The sequence below is a fragment of the Sparus aurata genome, chromosome 12, assembly GCF_900880675.1.
Source record: "Sparus aurata chromosome 12, fSpaAur1.1, whole genome shotgun sequence".
Taxonomy (NCBI): Eukaryota; Metazoa; Chordata; class Actinopteri; order Spariformes; family Sparidae; genus Sparus; species Sparus aurata.
Window position 1 is genome coordinate 26,260,606 of NC_044198.1, and position 13,487 is coordinate 26,274,092.

The window sequence follows — 13,487 nt, forward strand, 5'->3', positions numbered from 1 at the left end:
TTTTGGCTCCCAAGAGGGCACTTTAGCGCACGTTTTGGCTTCCAGGAGGGCACTTTAGCGCACGTTTTGGCTCCCCCCAAGAGGGCACTTTAGCGTGCGTTTTGGCTCCCAAGAGGGCACTTTAGCGCACATTTTGGCTCCCAAGAGGGCACTTTAGCGTGCGTTTTGGCTCCCAAGAGGGCACTTTAGCGCACATTTTGGCTCCCAGGAGGGCACTTTAGCGCACGTTTTGGCTCCCCCCAAGAGGGCACTTTAGCGTGCGTTTTGGCTCCCAAGAGGGCACTTTAGCGCACATTTTGGCTCCCAGGAGGGCACTTTAGCGTGCGTTTTGGCTCCCAAGAGGGCACTTTAGCGCACATTTTGGCTCCCAGGAGGGCACTTTAGCGCACGTTTTGGCTCCCCCCAAGAGGGCACTTTAGCGTGCGTTTTGGCTCCCAAGAGGGCACTTTAGCGCACATTTTGGCTCCCAGGAGGGCACTTTAGCGGACGTTTTTCAACAGTTGGGCCTCCCCGACCCCCCCCTTGTGCACATCACTGGCTACGGGCACTTTTACGATAGCATCAAAATCTCTATTTTTAAAACAGTAAGAAGTCTCGACACAACATGAAACTTTGCTGGTAGTATCACCAGGGTCTCTACACATGAACACGAGCATTGAGAACATTGTTTGTGTACACAGAGTTTACTAAAAAGAAGGTTTTTAACAACTCACGTTAGCAGTTGTGTTTTCCGAGAAGTGTCGATCTCAGAATGTGACGTAACCTGGAGGACAGTTAAGGTGGAACGCTCCTAAAGCTTAGTTCCATATAAATGCAGGATAATTTGTTGTTTTGTCGTTAGCGAAAAACAATATTGACCTTGAAGTTGAAAAAGGAGCCTCATATAAGAAACCAGACTAAAATCAAAAGCCGGAAAAGTCAAGTGAGATCTCGCGTCGCGTTGTTGCTGGAAGACAGTAGTTCCACCTTAACTGTCCTCCAGGTTACGTCACATTCTGAGATCGACACTTCTCCACTGGCAGGACGGCGGCGAGCGGAACAAGCTACTGCTAACGTGAGTTGTTCAAAAACCTTCTTTTTAGTAAACTCTGTGTACACAAACAATGTTCTCAATGCTGGTGTTCATGTGTAGAGACCCTGGTGATACTACCAGCAAAGTTTCATGTTGTGTCGAGACTTCTTACTGTTTTAAAAATAGAGATTTTGATGCTATCGTAAAAGTGCCCGAAGCACTCCCATTGAAAATGAGTTTGACTCGAAAACGAAAATACAGTAAATCTTAAAAGTGCCTCTTTCGTCGTAATTATGCTTTTACATGAAGGTTTGACTCACATACATTCACAAATAAAACCTAGGTTGCATTTTGGCGAGTTTCACTTTAATGTTTCCTCTGAGGGGAGAAACGAGAAGAAGCAGGTCTCAGATCTGTCGTCCTGCAGATCAACCTTCACCTGAATCTGGTGCTGAAACATAAAATCCTTTCGATACACACTTGTTTATGACTCATGCTGGGTTTTAAAATTACCGTAACACCCGTCTGACTTGTACCAGAACACCAGAACACCAGAATCAGGTCACATTTCTCTGAGCTGAACTCCAGCTGCTCTCATTAACATCTGTCGTCTTGGTAAACACGCTGAACCGAAATATTCTGGTGATGTAACAGAATGTCTCAGACTCATTTGAAGGCGGGCTCGGTAAACATCCACCGGATCAGAACTGAGAGGGATCTCCTCTTCTCTCTAACAACTCGTCTGGCTTCATCTCATCCTTTGAGAAAGACATCAGCCGACACAACAGGAGACAGATAACTCGTCGGGGCGCCTCCTCTTCCACGCCGCCGGTACTCCACCTCCCCCCCCTGCGCTCGCTGCGTATCGGCCTTCTTCATAGTCCGACATGTTTCCCTTCCTGCTGCTTACTCGAGCACGACAACTCCTGGTAACACTTGATACTCGGCCTCCTCGGCTCCCCGGCTCGCTTTGCTTTGAAGCTTGGGGGAGATTGAGTTTTGGAAGCTGGCGCCCCGGGAGAGCAGGACGGCCTCCCACAGTGCATCAGATCTGAGCGGGGTAGCTCTGCAGAAGTTGAGGCCGGACTCTCCTGCATACTTCATGCTCCGCTGAAGAGAACCGATAATAAATAGCTCTTCTGTAAACTTGGCAGCGACGCCTCTCGTTTGCAGAAGAAAGAGAAAGCGGCGCTGCTTCGGTCAGTTAGCCGCCGACCCCGCGCTCCTTCTTTCTCTTCCTCAAAGGCAGAAACATTAAGATGAATACTCGAGCAGATTTGCTCTCCGGTGTCTCCACGTGCGCAGACATTTGCTGCCGCTTGCCAAGTATGAAGGCTGTATTCCCAAGAAGCCCCGCTCTCATTCTGATACAGCTGAAGGGCAGAAAAACATAATCCTGCGCCAAAACTCCAGCCTGCAAACCGCCCGTGATGGTCCGCACGCTTTCCTTCATCGGCTCATTTGGTTGAAACCTGCAGATAAAAAGTGCGCAGAGAAGCTGAAGGGGCGGACGGATCAATGACACGCCGAGAAACCGCCTCGTTAATATTTCATCGTGAGCTCCACGAGAGGCGAAGTCGTGCTAACAAACACGGTGAACCTCTTCCTCCTCCTCCTCTTCCTCAGCTCTGTACAGTTGGAATGGAAATGTAACTGATCAGATGTCAGATTATCACAAAACGCTCGATTAACCGTCAGTGACTTTCTGCCTCTTTGACCCTCCAGACTTGTTAAGTATCTCCCTCTGATTCAGGTATTGATTAACCTCTCGTGCTGTCTGCTCTTAACGAAGCTGCAATTAAACTCCTGTCGAAAAAAAAACCTAAACAAGTCCCAAATCAACATTGTCTCTCCAGTTCTGAGCAGTAACCACATAATGAACTCGTTACTGACGGTCCTCTGGAAGAACTTTACATACTGGTGCAACATTAAAGGAGCAGTTCAACCAAAAATAGAATTTCAGTCATTATCTCCTCACCTGTTCACACATATGTGGATATATTGAGAACTGAGCTTTTGGAAAACTTTGTCTCCTCTGCCTGACGTCTTCTGATTGGCCAGCGTGTCCTGACAGCACAGGTGACATCACCACCTGCTGCTGTGGCGAGCGCTTGACAGGTCTTGTTTGAAAGAAAAATACTTATGTACCCGGGGATGAGGCCTCCGTTCAGTTCACGAATCCAATCTTCCTCTCCAAAATCAAAAAGATTTTACACATCGTGTAGCAACACTAAGACAACAAAGAATGCAACATAAACCAAACCAAGCAAACCAAGAAACTTCGATAAATATTTCGCACAATCTCAACAACAATTACAATAAATAACAGAGCGGTCGATGACTTCACATCAACATTTAAAGCGTGCTGATCGATTCACAACATCAGCTTGTGCTTTGAGTGACATGCAAGGAAATGTTCCACCTTAAAAGAAGCAGCTCTTTGTGGATTATTGTCCCAACTTTGTGTCAAAGTGACATTAACTAGTAACGATGAAAAGGGCCTTTGGCAGCAGATCCACGCCCGTAAACATCACCACACCTGACTACTGGGACATCATGTGGACCTCTGAGCCTCCACACTGTAAAGAAGAAGCTTCAGGTGTTTGAGGATTCAGGCTGTGTGCAGGTGAGTCTGCCTTCTTCAACAGGTGAGTGTCCGATCTCTCCGACTCGCCCGCACAGCCTCACTACTTTCAAATTCAACGTCTACGTGTTTCTCTTTCTATTCAATCCATCTATTTATTTTCTCCACGTTTCTCTCTTCTCTTATCTCTTTCTTTGTCACATTCCATATGCATCCATTTCTCGGTGAGATCTGAATCATGAGAGACAACTTTATGCTTTTTCACATCGCGCTCCCCGGAGAGACTCGCTGAATAAAAGGACAAAAGAAAATTGTAACTTCACAGTTTCCCCGGCGTCGACTTCTCTCTCTGCAGTTGTTGTTGAGGAGACAAATAAATGTTCAGTCTGCACGAATCTGCCTGGTGTTGTCGTACAGTACGAGGACAGAGAGACGAACTCAGTCGAGCTTTCTTACCTCTGAGCGGAGACTTCATGGCCGCCTCCACCATGCCGACGAGCAGCTGGAGACTCTTGGGGTCCTGGGCGAGGCCGGAGGCGAACGCTGCCAGGGCGTCGGCATGTCGGCCCAGATACTGCAGGGCAACCCCCTGACGAAAGTAGGCCTGCGTGGAGAAGAACAAACAACATGCTGGTCAGATTCTGCAGCTTCTTCATCCATATTTTTTATTCCTCAACGACTACAATCATGTAATTGTTTCTTTATTTTTTACAGAAATGTTGGTCCCCACTCTGGTCCACAGATGAAGAAGATAAATAAAATATAATATCAATAAATCCATCAGATTTTTACGATCCCATGACTTTAAATTTTGCAGCAGCAGCAGATTGAAAGTTTTGAACGCTGCGAAACATTTGAACATTCTGCAAAGACGTTCTTGGTTCCCAGAGGATGAATCCTACAGTCATGGATCCTTTTCTCCAGCAGCACCACAAGCTTGAAGGACTGTTTATTTAATCTCGTACACACAAGATAAAAAATGTATCCTAACAAGACTTCAGAGGTTACCTTTATTAATAAGAAAGGTATCATAAGGTGCACAGATTGACGACCAAACCCTTATAATCACAGCGATGACACAAAATACGAATCAATGCAAAATCTTAACAAGTTTATCTGCAGTCGTAATAATCGACCCAGAATTATCGAGGAGGAGAAACTGGAAATACTCAAGTAAAATACAACGTTCCCCGCTTTGTTTAGCGTGTTAGCATGCTATTCTATTAAATCCTTTCAGGGACACAAACGTCAAACATTTATAATAAATGCAACAGCTGATTTATTTCAGTCGTGCGTCCTCGAGCTGCAGGTGGAGCAGAAACGACTTCACACAACTAAAACCATTAAAAAGTCGTTGTTGGCTCGAGTGTGAGTCCGACACCTGCACAGCGCCGATACGACCCGAACACACTGTTTACACACTCTGTATGTCCTGTACACACACACACACAACACACTTCATTAGTGAGTCTCACCGCAAGATTAGAGACAATGAATCATGACATCACACACACACACACACACACACACACACACTCTCTCTCTCTCTCTTCCTCCCCCCTTTTGTCTCCCTCATTCATCATCCTGCCCTCCCTCCTCCCATTGAAGCGTAATCTGTCATGACAGCGAATGAATGAAGACAAAGCGGAGAGGAATTAGATTACATGGCAGCTCCTGTCCTGCTCGCCACTTCTCCGCAGCCCGCGACCCGTCTTTGTCCCGCCAACGGCTTCATTGAAACGAATGCAGCCGAGAGGTCACGACTAATCTAACGCATTGAGCCTTCAGCTCGCTGCTCGTCGGTGTCGGAGCAGAATGTGAACTGATTAACACAAAGTGGGATAAATGGTCAGTGATTACGTCCGAGGCCTCGTCTCTTAAATAACTCGTCACAGAAAAGCCTAAAAGTCAGCGGCAGCCACGACGACGACGACCATATAATCATATAATAATCCTCATTCAGTGACCCGACGACCATTTCTCTTCATTTGTTCCATTAGCAGTTTGGTCTGTTTGGCTAAAAGCAGCTGAGCTGATTGGTTTACACTGAAGAGTACGAGGAAATAAAGCACGTAGCTTCTATAAAGAGTTACACAACAAAACAAAAAGATAAATCAAGGCCCTAAATATTAGTGTCCAGCTGGTTTAACACCCTGTGAATGTTCCACCTGATAAACCACCTCCACCAGAGTTAGCCTAACTACATTTAGCAGCAGTTAGCACTTACTTTAGCAACGATAGCGTGGTGTAGTCTGTAGTCCTAAAACCCAGAAATCAGTTTTGCACATCCTATTCCCTCGTGTCAAAGTCTGAGAGTTTATTTAATTGGTGTTCAGTTAAATGTCTGAAATTTCTGTCCCATAGTTTAATTATAAAACTCTTCTGTGTGTTAAAAACAGTTATTGGTTGCTAACAAGTGTCTGAATGAGACTACAGAGGTTAAACGAGACTCATCTACTCACTAGTCCGTCTTTACAGGCCCACTTTAGATACAAACTATTCTAACTCTGACTTTACAACTTGTACATTGATCAGTTTATAGAAAACCTGTGTAGTTATTGTGCAGTAAGATGTTTAGAGGTGACGTTTAAGTCATGTGACTGTGATATCATCTGTTTGTAGCCTAACATTAGCTTTTTACTGCTACACATGAAATTATTATTATATTTTTGATCTTTGGGTCATTTTATCAATTAATCGATCAGTTTTTGGTCTATAAAATGTCTGAGAATGGTGAAATATGTTGATTTCTGTTTCCTAAAGCCCAACATGTCTCCACAGATGTCTCATTTTTGTCCACAGCCCATAAATATTCATTTTACTGTCAATAAGGAGGAAAGAAACCAGAAAATATTCACATTTAAGGTGGAAAAATGTTGTCATAACACAGTTTAATTGATAAATATTGATATATTAAATCTACATACACATGAAAGATATTGCTGTGATGCATAAAGGGCGTCTGATATCAGCCAACAAAGGCTGACACACACACACACACACACACATGCCGGCCGCTGTGTTTCATCTCCCGGCGCTGATGCCAAGTGTCCATGCTGAGCGGAGAGAGACAGCAGCCTGCCCTCTGACCCTCGTCCAGGCTGGAGAGGAAGAGCGGCGGCGCCGGACGGGGACGAGGAGCCGGGCGCGACATATGGACGCCACCACCTGTCTGCCCACCTCTACTTAACGCTGCCCCTCAAAATCTGTCGCCCTCACACTGATTTGGCTTCTACGATAGACGGAGAGTCTCGTATTCTTGACTCCATGTTTTTTTTTTACCTTCCTCCTCTGATTGGTGAATCTTCAGGGAGGATAATTTCAGTCAGATGAGGGTGATTATATCAAAGGAGAAGTAATAATCATAGCAAGACGGCCATTATCTCTGCAGGATTCTGAGAGTGGAGGTGCAGCACAATAGGCTGAGTCCTGTGTGTGTGTGTGTTAGATGTATGCAGGTGTGTGTGTGTGTGTGTGTGTGTGTGTGTGTGTGTGTGTGAGCCTCCCCCCCCCATCACGGGTGTAAACATGCCAGAGCCAGACAGAAAGTGACAGCAGGAAGAGTCTGCCTCCACCAGCAGCACCTCCAGCCTCCTGCACACACACACATCCTGCCTATCAGCTCAGTCTGGCTACGCCGCCTGCTAAGCACATACAGGGGGTACAGACCAGACTGACACACACACACACACACACACACACACACACACACACACAGCAGTTTTTCTGGATTGTCTCGTCTGGTTTTTGCAGGTATTTCGCGCTGATTCCCAGTCGAGCACTCAGACGAACCTCCTCGACGTGAGCTGACAGGTCGCTGTCAGTTAAAGCAAAGCGATCAATAAAAAGGGGACGAGACTCATCCTGCGCCTACAGGACTGTGTGTCTAAATACTCTTTGTACTGGTGAAGCATTCTGGGAGCTCATCGGGGGGCTTCGCTGATGGAGAAAACAAAACCGAGGCTACTTCAAAGTGACATTTTGTAGTTTTAGAGAAGAAAATCAATCACAGATCTTTAATATTAACTACATTAATGAGGTAATAACACAAACTGTGAGTAAACAAGCTTCTCTCAGAGGAAAATAAAGTCCACAGAACACTTTTTGAAGCTAGAAAGGTAAACAAAGTGTGTTGATCATTCTCTCCTGATTAAAACACAACTCCTTGATCAATATCTTCATAACAAAATGTGTAAAACGACAACGTGCCGCGTCCTTACTCTCAGTAAAGTCTATATTTTGTCCTGAAAACCTCCTGAAACCAGCAGCACATCCCTGAACGTACAGCTCGTTATCTTATCAGTGAGCGCCTTCGGCTTTTGGCGAGGGATCTCTGGGAATTAAGCGAGTTGAGAAGTTGAAAAGTTGAAAAGCTGTGCAGACGCTCTCCACTCCTCCGCTGGATGACGAGCCAGCAGCTGTGTCCAAAAACGAGCTGCTGACGAGTGAGGACGCTTCGGGTTATTACAGCAGCGAGCCCGGAGACGTTGTGGTTTTACACTGACTCCAGAACAGCTGAGGGGGGTTATGAGACATGACGTGAAGCTGAAACTGAAGCGAGGACACTTCTCTAACATCTTCTCTTGCTGTAGCTTGGCGTTGCATTTGCACATTTGCACCTCGTCACCATCTCCTTCCTCCAAACTAACTCTGACTTTACAACTTGTACATTGATCAGTTTATAGAAAACCTGTGTAGTAAGTGTGCAGTAAGACTTGTGTAAGTCATGTGACCGTGACGTCATCTGCTGGAGATTTAATTTATGCTTCATCTGTGAGGATTATCCTGATGAACGACACGTGTAAGAATCATACATTTGAGATTCTTTTTCGTTAATAATCCAAAAAGTCAAATTTAAAAATCCTGCAGACTTCTATTGAGGGAACCAGAGCTATGCTAGCTTCTCTTTAGCCTATAATAATACATCACCCCTCCTATATATCTGCCATGAAACTCCATAAATCACCTCCGGACTTCATCTGGCTTCTGTTGTAATGTTCGGCCCGGTCCAGAGCCGTTGGCCCTCGGTACGTTTGCCAGCAGGGACTCTACCAACAAGTGAAGCTATCTGCAATAATCCAAAATCAAGTGAAAAAATCCTACAGGCTTTCTGTCGAGGGGATCAGATTTCATTCATATCAAGTGTGTTCAAGATCACGAGGCGATCCCTCTGATAGTTTTTGAGATATTTCAGTCAGAACCGAAGCGTTGGACCGACCGACTGGCTCCAAACGACTGGAGCAGCTCGAGGTGTTTAAAAGTGACGTAACGTTAAACAAAATGCAGGAGAGAGCAAGTTGGGTGTGTTATACGTCGGTGTGTCAGGGCACCGGATGCACACCGGATGAACAGATGCTTCAATTACTGCTCGTAACTCACATTAATCGAGAGCAGATGGCGACACAAGTGGCGAGAGAGCGAGAGAGAGAGCGAGGGTGCGAGCACGAGCCGGAGAGGATCACAGGAACCAGACGTGATGGAGATTGATGTCTTTGCAAATGAGAGAATCTGCCTGAAAACACGCAGGCGTTTCATTTCACCCGGGCGACAGAAGAGGATTGAACCTCGCCTCTCTTCCTGCGAGCGAGCAGATTTAACGGCGCTCAGACGGACGTGGACGAGGGAGACGAAGCCCCGAGTAATTTGTCAGAGACGGAGGATGAAGAAGAGCTTCCTGACGCACCTGGCAGCCAGGAGCCGGCTTTAATTCTCTCACAGGAGACAAACAGTAAATAGTAAATTACACAACAACTGACAAACGAGTATTATAACTCCTCTACCTTCTACCTGCGGCTACAGACCAACAAGACTTATTGCAATCATCAATAACTGTTTGTTGTTGCTGTTAAAAGATAATTCTGGAGTTCGTCGGAGCTTCGGGGGGTTTTCTCTTCGCAGTTCTGGCATCGCTTCATGATTCGATTAAAACTCATCAAGTTAATTGGCAAGAAAAAACTGGGATGAACCGCTGAAGAAGAAGTCAGACGGAACAAAAAACAGTCAGATGATCGGGCCGGTTTGTACGCCAACAGTTCAGACGGGATTATCTGGACCGGTATATTTAAAAAGGTCAAACCAGAAGAGAATCAAAACTGCAGCGGGTAGAAAAAAAGTGGAAGATGAAGCAGGACGGGAGGTTAGAACAGAGAGTTCAGGTAGTAATCTAATCAAAGAGTTCAGCGTTTTAGGATTTTAGGACGTGATCCATTTTTATTCAGAATAATGTACGATAATACTCTGGAATACGACCACAACACAACTCTTTAATGTCAATGTTTTAGCTTCTGTTTTATTCTCGAGCTTCAGCTTTCAGGAATATTGAAGTTTTACGTTGACAACATCAGCTGCGTTAGCTAACGAGGCTACGGCTGCTGATATCTGCTAGCAGCACATTTAACGCCTGCTTTTGTGTGCTTGTTTATTAGAATTTAGTTGAATATCACTGGTAGATTCTCCACTTTTATCTTTGCAAACTGTAAAAATAAGACAGACTCGTCCTCTCAGATCGTGCTTCCCTCAGAGAGAAAGAGGAAGAGGAATCGTCTTCGGTGCTGTGGATGTTACCGGGCCATCGCTTAATAAAGAAAGCCAGAGTTCATTTTGCTAAGTCAATACTCCACTTATCCCACAGTAGGTGATATAACGACACGCTGTGTGAGTTGTGAGCTGTGTGTGTGAGAGTGAGATCATTATTTAAGAGCCTGTAGACGGTCGTTAAAAACCAGCAATCTGTATTGTGAGGACGCCTCCTCGTAGAAGTGAACGCACCTTATTATCGGAGTAAAGTACGATCAGACCGGCAGACCTCAGTTACTCACAGTCTGGGAATTAACAGGCCTCTCATCTCGCTGGGCGACGCGATCCAGACAGGTTCTTCTAACAGACTGTAAACACTGCTGCAGCGTCAGCATCTCCACAGAACAAGTGGAAACACACACAAAACCTCATTATAACCTGTGAAACTGAGTCAACATGTAGAAAAGACTGTCAAGTTGTTGAGGTGGGCGATAACAGAGTACAGCTTCTTTACTCCAGTGAAAGTAATAAGGTACAGCTTCTTTACTCCAGTGAAAGTAATAAGGTACAGCTTCTTTACTCCAGTAAAAGTAATAGAGTACAGCTTCTTTACTCCAGTAAAAGTAATAGAGTACAGCTTCTTTACTCCAGTGAAAGTCATAGAGTACAGCTTCTTTACTCCAGTAAAAGTCATAGAGTACAGCTTCTTTACTCCAGTAAAAGTCATAGAGTACAGCTTCTTTACTCCAGTAAAAGTAATAAGGTACAGCTTCTTTACTCCAGTGAAAGTAATAGAGTACAGCTTCTTTACTCCAGCAAAAGTAATAGAGTACAGCTTCTTTACTCCAGTAAAAGTCATAGAGTACAGCTTCTTTACTCCAGTAAAAGTCATAGAGTACAGCTTCTTTACTCCAGTAAAAGTAAGAGTACAGCTTCTTTACTCCAGTAAAAGTAATATATTACAGGCTCTGACATGTACTCAGAGTATCAGAGTAAAAAGTCTCCCTCTGAAGGACATTTGTGGTCAAAGCTAATTAAAGCTCAGGTCATATTAATACAATTCATAGACTGTTAAAGTTAAAGGTAGAATCAGTAGGATTTGTCCCAGCTGTTCCTGAATGCACCACAAAGACAGTTGATTGTTGAGTCTCATTCCCAGGACGTCAAACAGACACATGTTGGGTTGGTAAAGCGTCCCGAGCAGCAACAAAGAGAGAAAATCAGAAACTCTCTGCAGATACGAGACACTAACACGCCTTTTCTCCACGTTCCAGTCTCCTTCTCTGTCTGTTTACGGCTTCTTACGTCTTTTAAAATCAGTCTGGTGATGTTGGGAAGGCGGCAAACAAAAATAATCCTTTATCTCCTCAAATGCATCAAGAAATACTCTAGTAAAGTACAGATACCTGAAACATACTGCTGCACTGTAATAAAGTATTTGTACTTCCCACCGTCTGCCAATACAACAGTGTATAAATATTCTATTACATGTAAAAGTCCTTCATTTGAAAAGTCTGATCTGAGTGCAGAACCGGAGTCAATGTACTTAGTTAATTTCCACAACAAAGCCGCTCCCATTCACTGACATATGTACACACACACACACACACATACCAACTGTTCCCTGGTTAATCTTCATGAATATTTATCGGCGCTTCACTGGGACGCTGGCTGAGATGCAATAATCGAGTTGGAGTGGCCATAACCGCTGTTTCCACTGGGACCAATGAAGACGTTACACGGCCAGCTGTGGGCTCCATCACACACGCTAATGGCTCCACATCCGTGTGTGTCGAACTGAAGCGTGTTTTAAAAAGTTGTGAGGATGAAGTTGACCTTAGAGTTTTTTCTTGACCCTTGTTCATGGCGGACAGAGATGTCTCGTGTGTGAGTGCTTCTCTGAGCCAATGTTGACGTTAGCGTGTCTGAAAGCGTGTCGATGTGCACGACCGCGTGTCGGGTCATCGGTGACGCCCACATCGTCGCATGTTGAGGGACCGCAGAACATATCCAGAGCCAAACAATTAAGAGTCTCCGTCTGTCAGATGGAACCGGACAGAGTCGACGCTGAGCGGACGTTAACGAATGACACGGGTCATTAACTGTGATCAGCATCCAGTGGACGCCAGTGGGCCAAGCGGCACCAGCTTCACAGAGGACCCGTGAGTGTTTTTATCACTGACGGTTTAGATGTTGAGGGATTACGTAACAGTTTCCAGGGTTTAGTTCTAACAAGAAAGGGATCTGAAGGCTCCCTCTGGAGACAAACACTCCATACTTTTCATTCATATTTTAATCTTTTTGGCAACGAAGAGGAAGAAGATGAAAAACATTTAAAAGAAACCAGAAATACACACACACACACACACACACACACACACACAAAAACTTTGCAGAAACACTCACATAAACAGAAAACAAATGAAAGCAAAGAGGGATGGATGATAGATAAGATGTAAAGAATAAACTGCTTTAGCCGACATAACAAGTGCAGCATTTACACTCGATATGTGGCGGTATGCACCTTTAAAGTTGGTTTGCCAGCCGCCAATAAACACAGAAGAAGAAGAGGAAAGAGAAGAAGGAGAAGAAGAAGTAATGCCAAATTCGAGGATTCAGAATGCGAGATGTCACGATGGTGGAGACCAAACTAGAGGGTGAAGACGGTGAATATCGGACTCATCAGGAGGCCGGAAACACTGGACGACGATGTCTGCTGCATGTGGAAATATGCAATTATTATTATCATTATTATTATTATTATCATTACATCAGCTTGTATTTGAGCTGTTCTGCCCCCTGGTGGCTACAAATCAAACGGGTGATTAAACCTGATGTATTTGTGGAGCGTCGGTTCATTTCCTGTCTTCAGTCGAGGCCGCAGCATCAGGTTTAGAGCACTGATGGCGTTGACGTGTAACTCAACACACTCTCTTTGAAATGTGATGTGTGGAGGTCAGTGAAGAGAGCCAGCTGACGTGCCGCGCTCTTTTTATCTCCTCTTAAAGAGCGTATAACCTCACTTCACCGCAGCTGTTCCACTGTGCTCTCCACTAGGACTTTCCATCTTCAGTGTACCAAAAATACCTGAAGCATTATTTTGTTTCAGAGTGTTGATAACCTGAGCGGGACGTCAGCTCGGACGTTTAACCTTGGCGTGCCAGCTGAGTGACTCTGAACCCGCAGCTCTGAATTAAAGAAAGCGTTTTCTCCGTCACACACTCCGTCAGTAATCCTGGTTCACCTCGACACAGGAGGTTTATTCTCCTCCGAGCGACTAAAAGCAATTCCCCCCTCCGACTCTCTGCTCCGCTTTATCTGCACACCCAGACCCCGAGCCGTTCCCTCGACCCTTTCATTTATCGGCCGCCATCT

The 13,487-nt window shown here is 45.1% G+C and overlaps 1 protein-coding gene across 4 annotated transcripts in view; it reads right to left on the reverse strand.

The window, feature by feature from the left end:
- Window positions 1-13,487, reverse strand: part of ttc28 (tetratricopeptide repeat domain 28) — a 134,507-nt gene that overhangs the window by 48,830 nt on the left and 72,190 nt on the right. For all 4 annotated transcript variants that reach the window (XM_030435986.1, XM_030435985.1, XM_030435988.1 and 1 more), the window contains exon 3: window positions 4,053-4,200. In XM_030435986.1, the coding sequence (XP_030291846.1) occupies window positions 4,053-4,200 (148 nt within the window). The remainder of the gene's footprint in view (window positions 1-4,052; window positions 4,201-13,487) is intronic.